Here is a 16,883-nt window from a genome sequence, read left to right as displayed (position 1 = left end):
CTTGTTCTTGTTCTTGAACCATGAATTGTGTTGAGTTTAGGTTCCTTTGAGTTTTGTCTTGTTATTTTTTGTGGCTGAAACCTAAACCATAAACACAACAACAACAACAACAACAACAACAACAACGCCTTATCCCACTAGGTGGGGTCGGCTACATGGATCAACTTCCGCCATAATGTTCTATCAAGTACCATACTTCTATCCAAATCATTAAGTTCGAGATCCTTTTTGATAACCTCTCTTATAGTCTTTTTGGGTCTTCCGCTGCATCTCCATGGTAGAAAATCACCATTAAAGGACCTCATTGAAGCTCAAAGATCCAGCCTCCATAGAAGCTCCACAAGCAAGCTTCCATCAGCTGCAATCAAAGAAAAAACTGTTGCCACCAAAAACATAATGGTGTTGTACACAATTCTGATGAATGACACATCTACATGTCTAAAGAACAATGTAAGAACCACAAAATCACTTGTAGTTGTATTTTTTTAAAAGTTTAGTAATTAGTTATTATGATGTAAGTTATTTTTAATTAGTCACTATGTTGTAGGTTTAATTTAATTAGTTAGAGTCTCTTGTAAGTTTATTTTAATGAATCCTATGTTGTAACGATCTTTATTTTAATTAGTCTTTTTATTATAACTTTTTATTAGTTGAATGTTGAACTTTGTTTGTTCGTGTTGAAACTTTTAAATTAATTATTAATTTTTAATTATGTAACTAACTGTTTTAAAAATAACCGTTGTTACAAAACTAATCTCAATGTATTTTTTGTCATAATTAAAATTTTAAATTATTAATTTTTTTTATTTCTTAATATTACTAAAATCTATTCTTAATTGTTTAATAATTAAAATTTATGTAATTAATTACTTAAATTTATTTGAAAATTATTTTAAAATAAAATATTAAAAAATGAGATCTATTGTAGAACTTATTAAAAGTGATATAAGATCTCAAAAATTAGATTTATTATTAGAAATCTTTAAAATGATGTTACATTATGAAATCCATGATAAAATGTTTTTTAGATTTCAAAATAAGACACTCTTAAAAATAATGTGACATTATTAATAAATATATTACAGAATAAAAAAATTATAAATAACTAAAATAGGAAATCAATAAATAAGCCACTTAGTGTTTGTGTGGAGTTGTCAAAATATCAAGACTCTTGCCGTTAAATGAATGCTTTTTACTTTTAATTTTTAACTAATACTACTAGTATTCAAGTGACCCAAGTTATTTATGATTTGTTTATAAATACTATTAAAAATAAAGTTGCAAATTTTACATGCATAAATAATTATTTTATTTTTAAATAAGTAATTTTTTCATAAATATATTTTTTGAGAAATGAAAATATAAAATTTTATCTATAAAAATGTAATAAATACATTCAATCCTTAATTTTTTTTCATCATCATGCATAAAATAACTTACATTACAAAATGTGGGAGGAATTCATTGCCATATTCATAAACAATTTTATTAGTAATAAGAAAGAACAAAATATATTTATCAAATTTTTCATACCACACTAAATTTTATGAGACATTTGTATGTGCGAATTAGGTAGCTATTTACCCTTTTATATTCAGTCTCAAGTCAATGTACGGATTAATTATTAGGCAGCACAGAGAATTGAAACCCAACCTGCATCATCGTCATCTCAGATACTGTTCCCTGTTGACTGAACCTATCCCATCTCTCTCATCCTTTGTTGTCATCTCTGAGAAAAGGGGTTTCTCTTCTTGTTTCATTTATTTTTCTTTTTTCCACCACTTTCTAAGGTCCGTTTTTGCCATATATTGCTCCTTTTATTTTTTAGGTCATCTTTCACTTTATGGGTGTTCCTCTATAATGTTTTGGTTAATTGAATTGTATGTTTCTTGTTCTCTAAAATTTGTGATTAGGCTCCTAATTTGGTCTCATATTATTTTGGTTCCTGAGGAAACTCAGTTCACACATTTATTTTCAATGTTGTTTGAGCTGTGAAAAATAGTGAAAACTGAACCAATTAGAAGATTTAACAGCTAAACACACAACAAACCTTGTAGTTTAGAGCAACAGAAGCATGATACAGTTGAAAGAAATGGTTTTTATTAGGGATTATGGTTTTTCAAGCAACGATTCTTTTGGAGATTCTGAATTCAGGTGTTGCAATACAGATAAATAGTTTTCGGTTGATTTTGGAAAAACAATCATTTTATTTTGAAAACCCTCATGGAAGCTTGCAAAAAAAATTGATTTTTTTTCAAGATGAGATGAACTAAATATGTATCATTGTAGTTTGTTTTAGTTATATGACTTTGGGAACTATCAAATATACTCATATTTCCTTATACAAACATATTTGTTTAATAAGTGAAATTTGTACTACTTAACCTGCAATATGATGCTGATATCCGTGCATTGTAGTTTAGTTTAACAGAAACCATTGTTGATATCATTGGAATATGTTAAAAAATGTTTGAGTATGATATCAGCCATTACTTTTATTTATGTCTCATCTGATGTAGAAATTAAAATACTATGAATGTAGTTTGTCTGCTCTTGCATTGTAGGACCTGAAGTTGTTGCATTATGGCTTCGGTGTTCTTTATATGAGCCTTCCGGTTTATTATTCTTCCAGCCATTGACAGTTTTATATGGTTCATCCAGGTGACCTTGGAACTGGTTTAATTTGAAGACACTTATTCCATTTGACATTATAGGCCGTGTTCGAATACTTCATCCTCCAGTCATGACTTGTTTCCCATTCTCATTTGGTAAGAAAGCACGATTTGTGGCAAAACATGATCCAGATATTGATGAAGGTAACTTAACAATTTTTGATTAATTTTTAAGAATATGGTTGTTTAATTAAGATACCTATTATATAATGATAAAATTCATGAAAAATCTGCTTACATTGCTTGAATTAGACCGAATATGTTTGTGAACAGTACTCTCAGGTATTCAAAATGTAAGGATATATACCTACAAAGAACTAAAAGTTGCCTCTGACAATTTCAGTCCAGCCAATAAAATTGGGGAGGGTGGATTTGGTTCAGTTTATAAGGTAACTAAATAACTTCCAAGTATTTTTTTCTGGCATCATCGTATCAATTGACTTGATCGTTATCTTTTTCTTCCTTTCCTTATCAGTGAAACCTTAACAATATTATGGTGGATGATCAGGGATTGCTAAAAGACGGGAAAGTAGCTGCCATAAAAGTACTTTCAGCAGAATCAAGTCAAGGGGTAAAGGAATTTGTGACAGAGATTAATATGATCTCAGAAATAGAGCATGAAAATTTGGTTCAGCTATATGGTTGTTGTGTGGAAGGGAATCAACGGATTTTGGTCTACAATTATCTTGAGAACAATAGCCTTGAACAAACCCTTCTGGGTAAATGCATTATAATTTTGTGGGTTAATTTTTCTGGGAAAATTTGAGAACAGGACATCTATTGTATCATTTAGAAAATATGGAGTTGTTATTTTAATTTAATTTCCTTACAGTAATTCTTTTTTAATTAGTTATTTTGTCTTCACTTGCAGGTTCAGGTCACAGTAATATCATTTTTGATTGGAAAACACGATCTAGGATTTGCATTGGGATTGCACGTGGGCTTGCTTATCTTCATGAAGAAGTAAGACCACATATTGTTCACAGAGATATAAAAGCAAGCAATATTCTCCTTGACAAAAACCTTACACCCAAAATTTCAGATTTTGGTCTTGCAAAGCTTATTCCATCATACATGACTCATGTCAGCACACGTGTGGTGGGAACAATGTAAGTATTTTAATTTACAGTCTGTAAATAAATTGGAAGCTTTTGTTTTACTTTTCCTTAAACAAGCAGGGTAGCCTTCCCAAAAGTAAGACTGATCCCTACAATATCCCAGTTCTAAACTAATAATCTCCATGTTTTACATGGATCTCAATGCTACTGTAATATGTTAAATGGTCAGAATTATATACCATGATACTGAATATATTAGAATATAATTGACTGTATTGATTTTATTCCATATTTTATATCAATTCATTTTGGTGTCAATTGATGAGTTTGAAATTTATATTCATATTACTTTATATTATCTGTCATTTTTTTTAATCCTGACATAAGTGATTTCTTTGGTTGAGCCAGTGCTGTACAAGGATTTGTAGTCCATTAAATGCAACAGACATGAAATCCTGCTGGTTGTAAATTCATCATCAACCACAATTGATATCATTGACAGTCCTTGATAGAGATCAGGGATTCTATTATTGAAATATACCGACATTGGTTAACAAAATTGCAGGAGCAATTCTCTTCCTTGCAGAAGATGAGTCTTCTTTTGAGGCCTAACCTAAGCAAATTTCAAATACTCCGTCACATGCTATGTCCCCTTTGTAGCAACCTGCAGACCCATACATTCTCTCTACAGCTAACAACCTAGATAATGATAAGAGGACAGCTCATTGTAGTCCAGTTGCCTCTCTGACTTGTGTGAACTATCCTGGGCCTAGCAAATTTTGTTTGAACTGATTTGCCTCCACCTTGTGTCTGGCATTGGGAAGCAGTACTAACAGAATAAAAATGATGCTAAACTGCACTTGTTTGTTAATGGAAACATGGATATTTTGATCAGGATGTTATTGTACATATTATATTATTTCAAGTCTATTCATTCATCACTTTCGCTTCTTAGTTCTTACACGAGAAAGTGGAAAGCTTCGCTTTTGTTGGTTATGCTATTATATCCCTTTTCTTACCAATTGTTTATATTAGGAATTTAATGTTGCATGCTTTATTTCAGAGGTTATTTGGCTCCAGAGTATGCAATAAGAGGGCAGCTGACACGCAAAGCAGATATTTACAGCTTTGGTGTCCTCCTTGTGGAGATAGTTAGTGGAAGATGTCACACAAATACACGATTACCAATAGGAGAGCAATATCTTTTAGAAACGGTATGTCTTTGGTATGTTCCTAGTTGTATTGCCGTACCTTTCACTGTTAATAAATAAATAGTATGAGGGGGGAAATAAATTAGTTTCTTGTGTTCATCTCCCTATTAATAAGCAAAAATCTTAAGGTATAATACATTAAGTTACTTTCACTGCAAAGATTGCGATAACATAGCCCATCCTATGCTTCTAGTTCAAGTTGTATGGAAAATAAATGTGGAATAGTTGAAGTCTAATATTTGTGTTGTCATTCCCAGTGACACATTTCCTTTTCTTTCTTCTTTCTTGCCTTCTGCTGTAAAAATAGTTAACCATACAACTGTATATTGTGCCTTTAACAAACCTAGTTTTGGTGCATTTAATTACTTATCACCAGTCAAATTAAAATATTATACTTGGTTTCCTGCGTATATATGTTTGATTATATGCACAGAAAATTGTGCTTTAATCTTTAAACAACAGAATGATTGCAATTTGCAAGCATTGATCAATAAATTTGAAGCCACTTCTGAATTGTGCATTATATCATTCGAAATCTAAAAATGGATTTTCTTCACTTGACAAAGTTATAGATTGACACTTGTGGACCACGAGCCACCACATAAGGAAACCTGACACCAGGAGAAGTCATTATCATCCACGAGTATAGCCATTCTGGCCACCTGTGGTACTTGCACCGCCGCCATCTTACTTGTCTGAATCGGTCACCAAGTCGAACCTTCGGTTCTGATACCAATTGTTGGGGAGATTCGAGAGGTACACCTGTGGACCATGAGCCACCACATAAGGAAACCTGACATCACACTCTAACCCAAAACCTTAAGGCTCAGGTTCATGGGTCTTCTCCTCACTTATATGGTGTTCAACTTTTCCACTTCTACCCGATGTGGGACTTCACATCACACTTGTACTCTAACAGTTTTGATACTGCACTAATGGAAAAAGAAACATGCAAATAAAAACTACTGATCTATTCTTATTCGTTTTTGTTATACATTTTCTTTACTCTTTTAACACTTGATTGATTCTCTGTAGATTCATGCTTAGTGGAAGTTAGTTTATATTTCTTTTATTAGCAGTTGTAGCATTCAATTTTTAATTTTCTATTATTTGTTAGGCACTCCGGTTGAAAGGAAAAATAACTAATTTTACTTTCATTATGAACCATGGAACTGAGTAAACACTTGAGCATTTCATTGCACAACAGTACTCATATTATGAGATTTTTGGACCAGCTCTTATTTAATCTTCTTCTGTCCTTTCAGACATGGGAACTTTATCAGAAAAGAGAATTGGTAGGGCTGGTAGACATGTCACTAGACGGCCATTTCGATGTCGAGGAGGCATGTAAGTTTCTGAAAATTGGACTTCTTTGCACTCAGGACACGTCGAAGCTCCGGCCAACCATGTCATCTGTGGTGAAGATGCTCACTGGAGAAAACGATATTGATGAAAGTAAGATAACAAAGCCAAGCTTTATTTCAGATTTTATGAATCTTAAAATCAGAGGAGAAAAAGGTGGTGATATTGATACCAAGGTTTCATCTTCCTACAATGCATCCTCTGCCTCAGACAGCCACAGCAATACCATGTCATATGCTGCAAGTACAACTACAACCACAACCTTCACCGGGAAATATGATCAAAGTTTGTAAACATTAGTAGTCAATGATTTTCCTTTTGATTTGAAATTGTTTTATTTCATTTTTAAGAGATGTCCCTTGCCCAACGTAAATTTGCTACGTTATTATGTTAATATTTTATTTTGGGTACGATGTCACGTGACTAGGAAGTTTTGCCGGATGTGCACTGTCTTGTAAATATGGACCATGGTTATAATCAAATGATGAATCTGAAGATCTTTGTTTTTTTATAAGCCATTCATGCGTATAGGGTTTTCGAATTGCAAACTGTTGGTGAGTATCTGTTACTACTCACATTCTTATGTTTCTTATGTAATTTGGACTTTCTAATATCTATGAAGACAATGTAAGAGGATATCGATATATGTATGCATCTGAATAGGTCGATAGATTTGCATCTTTAAATTTCAGGTACGATAAGTTCTTAAATATATAGTTAAATGATAAACAAGTCTGACAATCTAAGCATTTTTTTTTCCTTGAAGGCAAAAGGATTGAGTTTATTTAGTCAAATATGTAGTTTCTAAAAGCAATTTGACTTGTTTGCTAAATTTTATTTGTGTTAGTATAGTTAAAGGAATTGAATTAGACACTCAACAAAAGATTTTTTGTTCTCCTATTTTTTATTTATTTTTTGGTTTGATCTCTGATTTTTTTTCAATTTATCCTTAATATTATTTTTGATCTTATTGATTTTATTATTTCAGTCTTTATAAACTTGTAAGCATTTTCATATTTATATTAAAATATTTTTTATTTTAGTGTTTGTTATTTATAAAACATCATATTTGTTTTCCAATCTCTATTAGTCATGTCATTTTTTAATAGAAATAAAGATTAAAATAAAACAAAAAATTTATATAAGAATCAGGACAGAAAAAAAATTACAAAGACCAAAAAAACCTACTTTATAAGACAAAAAGTTACTTAAGCCTTCAAATAAAAGCATCTTTTTATATTGAACTGTGTAAATTTCAAATACTGATTATATTGAACACATAAAACAATTACACACTTGACACTTTTCTTTTTACAGTAATATATAAAAAAAGCTAACAAAAAAAAAGTAATATGTATAAAAAAATCATATTACCTAAGTAGAAAAATTCAAAAAATAAGCCCGTTTAAACTTTTGCTCCATTAAGTAAAAAACAGCGAATTGCAACCAACTAGCACTGAATCCGCCACGTGGCACATCTCTGTTGACTACTGGCAAGTTTGTTATTTGTTTAGGCGGGAAATCTCAACCCAATAATAAATCCAGGAGTGATGCTAAAGAAACCGAATACAAAAGGTTGAATAATCCTCCGAATCAATAAAAGCTTGACATCTGTTTGTCAATTTTACAGTATATTTTAACATTTTAAAATTTGGGCTATTTCCATATTTATCCTTATTGACATCACCACACTTCCCTGTTTGTCCACCCGTTGTGGCGTACGACTCGGCGAAGGTAGAAGACGACATCGAAGGTCTCACTGGCTCCGAATCCAACCCCCTCTTCATCAGAGCCGATACCGACCACTCTTTCCAGCGTCACCACCGCGAAGCCTGCCCTAATGAACTCTTCTTCAATAAAGCGGAGCTTACGCTCTCGCCTCGCCAGAGTCCTAAATTGGCATGACGGAGCGCAAGTGCGCGTTGTCGAAGATGAAGTGGCCTTTTCTGCCGGAGAAGCATCTGCCGCGTGCTCAGTGCTGCGAAAAAAAAATAAAAAGTGGCCTTAGAAAACTCAAAAACGCAGTCAAGTTTGATGACTTCGTTTTGAAGTTCAAGAAGCACGCAGGGAAGGGAAAACTCAAAAACACAGTGATTTTAATTGCTTGAGAGTGGTTTTATGTTTAATTGCAAAGTCACTAATCGCTACTTTGCCATAATTTTCTGGCGAACCCCGCAACGGATCTGCCATTGCTTGCCGTAGACTGACTACTGGCGCCGCTTATCCTCGCTTGCGTTGGTGCAGCAGATATGTTATGAAGAAAGAGAATAAAAGGGAGGGTATGTTTGGAAAAACAAATAAACTTTAAAAGTTAAAATTAATTAATAGTCTATATATAAATCAGTTGACAAATATCAACTTTTAAGTTTTAAATAGTCTGTCTCTTCAGCATTACTATAAATCGAGTGGGTTCAGTCATCAGTTCTTCACAAGTTTCGTTCCGAATTCCATTATCGTTGCTATCAACACTCTATCAAATCCTCCCTCCCTCTCTCTCTCTCTCAGAATGTGGAATGAAGAAAGCGATTGGATCGGTTCCTTTGATGCTCTGTAATTATTCACACTCTGCATCATTCACTTTCAACCAAAATTAGTTATCAATATAATCAACAACAACAACAATACTTCTTGCACACCTCATTTGTTTTTTCAAACATCTAATTTAATTAACACTCGTCATCGCTTCGTTTCAGTTTATCTCTTTCTTCCTATCACATGGTATTACTTGTATCAGGTTGGCGAGGTTGGCCGAGTGCAGCATGTGTTCGCGCCGAAGTGGGGAGCGCCCCGGAGCGGCGCAGATGGACGTGAAGATATTGGATGTGGCGGCGGAGGGCGGCTACGGGCGGGTGTTCCGGTGCCTCGACGTCCACACGGGCGCCCTCGTGGCCATGAAGCAGATCACGATGGTCAGGTTGAGCCAGGGCATTCCGGCGCAGATCATCCGGGAAGTGTCGCTCCTCAGAGAGCTCCACCACGCCAACATCGTGAAGCTGCTCAGGGTAGGGTTCACAGAGAACAGGTACGTCAACCTCGTCTTCGAGCATCTCGATTACGACCTTCATCAGTTCATTGTCAACCGAGGTTACCCCAAGGATGCCACCACTGTGAAGGTACGTTCTCTAAGAAGTGAGATCAGTCTGTGCGTTTGGATGAACGTTTGCAAAATTGATTTCGATTGAAATTGAATTTTAGTGTGTCTGGAGACACGATAGGTAGGTATTGCTGGATGTGGATCCCCAACGCAACTAAATGTTTATCCAGGATGGGAAACTAAACATGCGATTAATAAAATTTATTGTAGTTAGAATTGATTTTCAAGTAAAATGATTTATGTTTGGATGTTTTTATCTGTAAGTTTGCTATAAAATTTAGTGTAATTAATAAAAGCTATTTTTATCACTTATAGTCAAACTAAGGCTTTGAGGCAAGATCAATTTTAGCTAGCAATAATCGGAGTTTCATGTTTTGAATGTAATTTTAAGAAGGTAGAAGCTACTAACTATTGCTTTAACATTGAGTTTCATGATATTCCTTCATTCTCAACAAGTTTTCAAAAACACTATTTCTTTATAACATCAAAATCTAACTGCTGTCAAAAGCACTCATTATTCCCACCTGTGAAACCAAATGCAGTCCGACAATAACTCATTTTATGTTTTAGCTTCTGGGTTTGAGTTTTGCTGAACCTCAAATTTTAAGATACTCCAGTTGTGATTAAAGTTCTCTTGGAATTCCTTTGCTTGCAGAGTTTCATGTTCCAGATACTCTCTGCTGTGGCTTACTGTCACTCGCGGAAGGTTCTGCACAGAGATTTGAAACCAAGCAATGTACTGATCAATCATTCCAAAAGGTTGATCAAACTAGCAGATTTCGGTTTGGCTAGAGAGTTTGCAGATGACTTTTTATATACTGAGAAGGTATGATTGACTGAGAAGGAACCTTCCTCTTTTGGTTTGTTGTTTCATCACTATTTCTTATGTTTTGGTATTCACATTCAATTATAAATTTCACACAAAACTACTGTTTGTTGCATTGCTTTTATGAGACACAAAAGTACTGAACCCTGCAAATTTTTTTATTGTGTGATGTTTTGTAGCGACCAAATTTGGATATCATAGACAAACTTAAGCCTTACTTTTGAAACATTGTTGACTCTATTGTGATCTTTTGTACCAGCAAAACAATGTTCTGTGCCAACGAAACACTGGAGATATCATACCCAAATTTAGAATTTATGTGAAGAATATGTATGGGGTAGAGAGAATTTGGGGTTCCCTCTAGCCTTTTTGTGTTAATTATATATTATTTTTTCAAGTTTCTATATTTTAGGAGTATTTTCTTTTTTCTAAGTTTATCCTATGAATATTATATCTTCCAGTATTACTTTTTTCCCCCCTGAATTCTAAAGTTTTGCTGGAAATATTATCATTTAATTTGCATATAGATAGAGTGACAGACTATATTTTTGTTTATACTTCTCGTAAATCACTGTCCCTATTTCAAATGTAAAAATAAGAAAAACGCTATACGGTAGGAAGAGTTTTTGTGAACCGATTTATGAATAGAGAAAAGTAAAAGAAAGTTTGGTGCCGTTGTTAGTTGCATATTTGCTTTTCAACTTGTTCTTTCCGTCTGAAACTATGATTGGTTAGTATACATTTGTGTAGTATAAAAGCTTTATTTCCAAATAATAATGCTCATTAAATGATAGGCATAGGTTTGGTTTTGGTATAGAAATATCATTCTTATTAATAGTGAACACCTCACTAATGCACTTGTCAGTTAGGAACTTCCTGGTATAGGGCACCTGAAATATTGTGCCACTCCAGACAATATTCAACTCAAGTTGATTTGTGGTCTGTTGGCTGCATATTTGCTGAGATGGTAATTGGACAACCTTTATTCCAAGTTATTAATTGCCGGGATGAATTGGAGGGGATTTTCAAGTAAGATGAGACCCACATAAACCATCATTTGATGTTTGCATACACTTGTTTGCAATAGAAATAACAAAGATTTTCTATGTGAAGATTGTTAGGTACCCCCACAGAGGAAACATGGCCAGGAATCACTAAATTAATGCCTAACCTTCATATCTACTGCTCCAAATTTGATCCATTGGTACTAAATTCTCATTTCTCAGTTGTGTTATTTTGCTAGTTGTCTTGTTACAGAATCTTGAGAAGCTATGAGAATTCACATGCCTCTTTGCTTCTGTGCAGGGCCTGGAAACATTTGTTACTGATCTGGAACCAAGTGGCCTGAATCTACTATCAGTAAGTTTTGCTTCATAGTATGGTTTTTATTGAGTGGTGCGAATTAATTAATCCAGAAAATGGACCTTCAGAATGCAAAACTCTACTATAGTCTCTAAGAACTATAAATTTCTGTCATATTATATTAGTTCTTAAGAAGCAGACTCAAGACGTTTGTAATTTGTTTTTGGTGGCCAGATGTTTGTGATTTTAGCCACTAAAGGCCTGCAATTAATTTTAAAATTGGGGGTTGCTTTTTTAATTCTTTTGTGCACATCCTTTTTTCTCTCTCTCTCCCCCTTTTTTTTCCCATTAGATTTAGAATCCGTGTTCTTGTACACTTTTTATTTACAATGCCTCCTGATTAAAAACGTAAATCCAAAATTCTAATTGCTTATATTTTTCCATGAAGGTAAATTTTCGATAATGTAATTATGTTAACCTTAATTTATATTGGAAAACATAGAAAGGAAATAAATTGTTGTTCCTTAAAGAAAATCTTAATTATTTAACTCTTTTTCTGATGCCCAGTTAATTTCTCTTGATTTTGCTTTTGCAGATGATGCTATGCTTGGACCCAAGTAAAAGGATTTCTGCGGAAGCTTCTCTAAAGCATGCTTACTTTACAGATGTGAATTGGGTATCTCTTCTGCTTCTCTAATTATGTCTGCCCCTCGCTTCAATTTATTGCTTGTTCAACAATTTATGTTTAATCCCAATGCATTCTAGGAGACTATCAAACACTGATTATAAAATAGGTAGCGATAAAGTTATTGAATATGTGTCCCGTTTGATGGTTTAAAATTCTTATTTGAATTGATTAATCTTACTTTATTTTCATTTAGATTTAGGAAGCAGAGTCAGTGGAGCAGTCATCGAGATGCATTCCCATTCCATGGTTTTTCATTTAGATTTAGGAAGCAAAGTCAGTGGAGCAGCCATCGAGATGCATTCCCATTCCATGATTTTACATTTGAATCTTGGAGAGAGTTCTAAGGAGAGATTTGCCTTTTCTATTTTGGTCGTTCCCAGATTTGTTTTTTGGGGTCAGTATGGATTCTTAAATAGTGCTAGGCATTAGACTTACTATCTAGACAACGATATATTATAGGATTTTTGTTCAGGCGATATAAAACTTGTACAAGAAGCATAGGTAAAGATGACTTCACAGACTTTTGTTTTCTTTGCTGCAATCGATTGTATATGTGATCCCAATTTTTCATGAGAATGGTATTACAATTTTATATTTGTATATATTTATATCATGATTTTATTACGCATACAGAAAGAAATATCAAATATAAACCTTCAGCAATAAAGAGGCTTAAATATAATTATGGTCTTCTTAGTTTGTTTGATCCATAATTTTGATTCCTCTATTTTAAAATTGAGACATATGGTTTTTTTTTTTATTTTAAAAAATTCATGATTTTGATCCTTTCATTTTAAAATAAAGACGTTTAGTCTTATTATTTTATAAAATTTGTAATTTTGCAATTTTGTTTATGTTTATTTCTTTTGTTTTGGTCTAATTAAATCATAAACCTAACATATTCATTTTAAATATCTTCAAGAAATGATTTAACTAATCACAAGGTAAAAAATAAAAGAAATAAAACATAGACAAAATTAAATATTAAACTAAAATGATGGATTTTCTAAAGTATAGGGACAAAAATCATAGATTTTCTAAAATATAGGATCCAATGTTTATATTTTGAAACTGGAAGACCAAAATTGTGTATTAAGTAAAATAAACAGATCAAAATTACATTTAAGCCTTAATTGCATTGTGTGTGTACACATCAAAGATGATGATGAAGTCATGTTTGAAGATGACTCCTCTCTCGTATTTGTAGATAACAAGGACTACTAACAAAGGAAATGCGACAACATGTACACATCAACAAAGATGAAGATGAAGTCATGTTTGTGAAGAAAATCACTAAGAAAGGGACCACTAATATGAAGTCACTACCTCAATAATACTCGCAATCGGCCATTGAAGAAAGTGACTACCATTGCCAAGAAGATGAAGTCACGTTTGTGAGGAATCAACGTTTTCCAAAAACCAATGATTGCTTAAATTTTTTTATTAATGTATATAATATTATTTTTTTAAAATTGAAAAAAAAAACAAAATAATGACGTGAATACTTGTGCCTACGTGTTTAATAATAACACGCAATGATGTGACACTACGTCTGTCGTCATATCATCACTTAACAGATACAGACTAATGTTGGGTAATAAAATAAAACGCAATACTTGGTTGAAGAAAAAAATAAATGTTAGGTAGTAATTTGAAAATAACTTATATTCTAAGTATGAAAAACTTAATTAAGCTATTAATATCTATATACTATCTAATAAAAGAGAAGTACCTGGAATTGACTGTTGTGTCCCTACCTAAAATTTTGACACATGTTACTTTTTCAGGTTTTTTTGGTCATTTTGTCTCTCCCTTTTTTGGCACCATTTTTTTGTTGCCCCCGCCATGTGTCGCTTTCTGATTGACGGATTTCAATTCCCCATTTAATTTCACTTAATACTTGGAACTGTCCTCGCCACATGTCGCTTCCTGATTGGCAGATTTAAACTCCTCATTTAATTCCACTTAATAATCACAACTTTCTTCTCTCTCCTACGTCGTTGTTGCTTCTTCGTTGTTGCGTTTTCTCCCTCAATCTTCTCTTTCTCCATCTTTCTCTTCCTCAATCTTCTCCTATTTTCCTTACTTTCTTCTCTCTCCTGCGTTTGTTTTTTCTCCCTCAATCTTCTCTTTCTCCATCTTTCTCTTCCTCAATCTTCTCCTCCTTTTCTTTTATTCTTTTTGTTTCTTCCTTCATGCGGGCAATTACTAGCGATTCCGGCTCCATGCATGCAAGTTGCAACCTACAATCCGAATTGAGGATGAGTTTTACTGCAACACACTCACCTACATGTATTTCCTTTTTTCTTTCTTTCACTGTAGCTTGGTATCTATTTTTTTAACCTTCCTTTTCTCTGCAAGTATTTTCCGCTATGGCTGAAGAATTTTTGAAGGGCTCTGTTCATCAAAACGGCATCGCTGTCATAACCCTCGATCACCCCAAAGTTATTTTCTTCTTTCTTTTTCTTTTTCTTTCACTACAGCTTGGTATCTAATGTTTTTTTTTTGTATTTTTTGTGGTGTTGTTGATTTGTTGTTCACAGAGGTAAATATTTTTTGCTTTGTTTGTGGTTTTCCCTCTTATGAGCTGATCCACGAAGGAGCATCCACGAGGCAAGTTTGTTAGTTTTTGATCTGTTTTTTGCATGCTTCTTTCTGGTGACTCTTTTTTTCAAAAACTGATATATCTGATGTTGTTTGGTGTTTGACAGACGAATGTTCGAGGTAAGCTATAATGACCATACCTATGTTTTCTAATATCTATGCATGTTTGGTCGTTACCTTTTTTTTCCATCCCTGTCTTGCCTAATGTTATTTGGTGTATGTTTTGGTTGTCATTTAGGCAGGGTCAAGAAAATCACAAAATAGGTAAGGTGTCATTCTTCGTTACTGTTGTTGTGCATTTTACTTAGAGTTTGATGGATTCTATTTTATTATGCTTTTTTTCCTGCTTGATCAAGCGTGATGATGTAATATATTTTTTTGGAAGTTTTTGTCAGCATTTCAGAGTCATAGATGATGGGAGGAAGAGCATTAACATGCAGGTAAATATCTATTGTTTTGCACTTCAATCCATATTAAATTTCATGATTATTGTCTCATACTCATTCCAAAAGAAGAATCCCTTCTTAATTTTACTGTGTCGTGATTATTAACTCAAACAATTCAAATTTCAAATTTTAAACATCTCAACTGAAATATTTTGTTTTAAATAAATCTGATTGATACCTAATTCTCATTGTTACCATTTTTATAATTTCACATATTTTCTATTTTTTGGAATTCAAATTGCATACAGTTGTGCTTTATTGATGAATTTTATTTTATTATGTTTTTTTCCTGCTTGATCAAGTGTGATGATGTAATATTTTTTTGGAAGTTTTTGTCAGCATTTCACAGTCATAGCTGATGGGAGGAAGAGCATTAACATGCAGGTAAATATTTATTGTGTCGTGATTATTGTCTTAAACAATTCAAATTTTAAACATCTCAACTGAAATATTTTGTTTTAAACAAATCTAATTGATACCTAATTCTCATTGTTACAATTTTTTTCCCACTTCATTCTATATTCCTGTATCATTTATGTCTATTCATTTTTTTTTTAATTTCACACATTCTCTATTTTTTTGAAATTAAAATTGCATACAATTGTGACTTTATTGATGGATTCTATTTTATTATGTTTTTTCCTGCTTGATCAAGTGTGATGATGTAATATTTTTCTTGGAAGTTTTTGTCAGCATTTCAAAGTCATAGATGATGGGAGGAAGAGCATCAACATGCAGGTAAATATCTATTGTTTTGCACTTCAATCGATATTAAATCTCATGATTATTGTCTTATACTCATTCCAAAGAAGAATCTCTTCTTACTTTTATTGATTCGTAATTATTGCCTCAAACAATTCAAATTTCAAATTTTAAACATCTTAACTGAAATATTTTGTTTTAAATAAATTTGATTGATACCTAATTCTCATTGTTACAATCCCCTCACTTCAATCTATATTCGTGTATCATTTGTGTCTGATAATTTTTTTAATTTCACATATTTTTTATTTTTTTTGGAATTTAAATTGCATGCAGTTGTGGCTTTATTGATCGATTCTATTTTATTATGTTTTTTCTCCTGCTTGATCAAGTGTGATGATGTAATATTTTTTTTTTGGAAGTTTTTGTCAACATTTCAGAGTCAGAGATGTGGAACCCTGTGTCTTGATCAAGTGTTATTGATGAGCTGCATGCATTGTTACTAAGATGGTGGAAGAAGAATTTCTCAAGTAGCAATCTTTCATAGCTCTTGCTTGATGAAAATAGAAAATTATATTAATTAAAACAACATTCTTTTTTTTTTTGTGTTTTAATGTTTATTTTTCTAAGATTTTGTATTTTTTTATTCTCACTTTGGGTATATCAATTTTTAGGCTTTCACACTCCCACAAGGATAGGGTTCTCGCTTCAATATTCACAAAATTAAAGTTATTGTAGCTCTTCCATCAACCAATGATTGGAAGCTATTTGTTTTTTGTTATTCTTATATGACAAATAAGTCATTGATTCTTACTCAATGTTTGTTGCTCGAGATTATGCATTTTTTTTATTCTCACTTTTGTAAAATAAACAACCTATTCTTTGCTTATAGTAATAGTAGATCATATTATTGGTTGG

The 16,883-nt window shown here is 32.7% G+C and overlaps 2 protein-coding genes and 1 long non-coding RNA gene across 3 annotated transcripts; all 3 read left to right on the top strand.

The window, feature by feature from the left end:
- Positions 1 to 1,610: 1,610 nt before the first annotated feature.
- LOC114388749 (cold-responsive protein kinase 1-like) lies at positions 1,611 to 6,821 on the top strand. Its single transcript, XM_028349403.1, has 7 exons — positions 1,611 to 1,790; positions 2,662 to 2,816; positions 2,946 to 3,061; positions 3,181 to 3,391; positions 3,544 to 3,781; positions 4,794 to 4,944; positions 6,207 to 6,821. The coding sequence occupies exons 2-7, from the start codon at positions 2,744 to 2,746 to the stop codon at positions 6,594 to 6,596; spliced, it is 1,179 nt and encodes a 392-aa protein (XP_028205204.1). The 5' UTR covers positions 1,611 to 1,790; positions 2,662 to 2,743; the 3' UTR covers positions 6,597 to 6,821.
- A 2,221-nt stretch (positions 6,822 to 9,042) lies between these two features.
- On the top strand, positions 9,043 to 12,813 carry LOC114388750 (cell division control protein 2 homolog). Its single transcript, XM_028349404.1, has 7 exons — positions 9,043 to 9,416; positions 10,053 to 10,223; positions 11,089 to 11,252; positions 11,337 to 11,427; positions 11,529 to 11,582; positions 12,121 to 12,201; positions 12,407 to 12,813. Exons 1-7 carry the CDS (start codon positions 9,063 to 9,065, stop codon positions 12,410 to 12,412), a joined length of 921 nt encoding a protein of 306 aa, XP_028205205.1. The 5' UTR covers positions 9,043 to 9,062; the 3' UTR covers positions 12,413 to 12,813.
- Positions 12,814 to 15,565: 2,752 nt separating this feature from the next.
- LOC114387524 lies at positions 15,566 to 16,562 on the top strand. The gene is made up of 3 exons (XR_003661335.1): positions 15,566 to 15,647; positions 15,947 to 16,001; positions 16,388 to 16,562. It is a non-coding gene; the product is annotated as an uncharacterized LOC114387524 (long non-coding RNA).
- The last annotated feature ends 321 nt before the right edge of the window (positions 16,563 to 16,883 follow it).

Source organism: Glycine soja, chromosome 15 (genome assembly GCF_004193775.1).
Source record: "Glycine soja cultivar W05 chromosome 15, ASM419377v2, whole genome shotgun sequence".
Lineage (NCBI taxonomy): Eukaryota > Viridiplantae > Streptophyta > Magnoliopsida > Fabales > Fabaceae > Glycine > Glycine soja.
Note: the sequence above shows the minus strand (reverse complement) of the source record. Positions and strands in the feature narration are given on the sequence as shown.

Excerpts from the sequence above, each read along its gene's own strand:
- LOC114388750 (XM_028349404.1), top strand. The coding sequence starts at position 9,063 with ATGTGTTCGCGCCGAAGTGGGGAGCGCCCCGGAGCGGCGCAGATGGAC. Across the intron at positions 10,224-11,088 it reads ACTTTTTATATACTGAGAAG|TTAGGAACTTCCTGGTATAG; the intron begins GTATGATTGACT and ends TGCACTTGTCAG. Across the intron at positions 11,428-11,528 it reads GCTCCAAATTTGATCCATTG|GGCCTGGAAACATTTGTTAC; the intron begins GTACTAAATTCT and ends GCTTCTGTGCAG.
- LOC114388749 (XM_028349403.1), top strand. The coding sequence starts at position 2,744 with ATGACTTGTTTCCCATTCTCATTTGGTAAGAAAGCACGATTTGTGGCA. Across the intron at positions 3,062-3,180 it reads GATTTGGTTCAGTTTATAAG|GGATTGCTAAAAGACGGGAA; the intron begins GTAACTAAATAA and ends GTGGATGATCAG. Across the intron at positions 3,782-4,793 it reads ACACGTGTGGTGGGAACAAT|AGGTTATTTGGCTCCAGAGT; the intron begins GTAAGTATTTTA and ends GCTTTATTTCAG.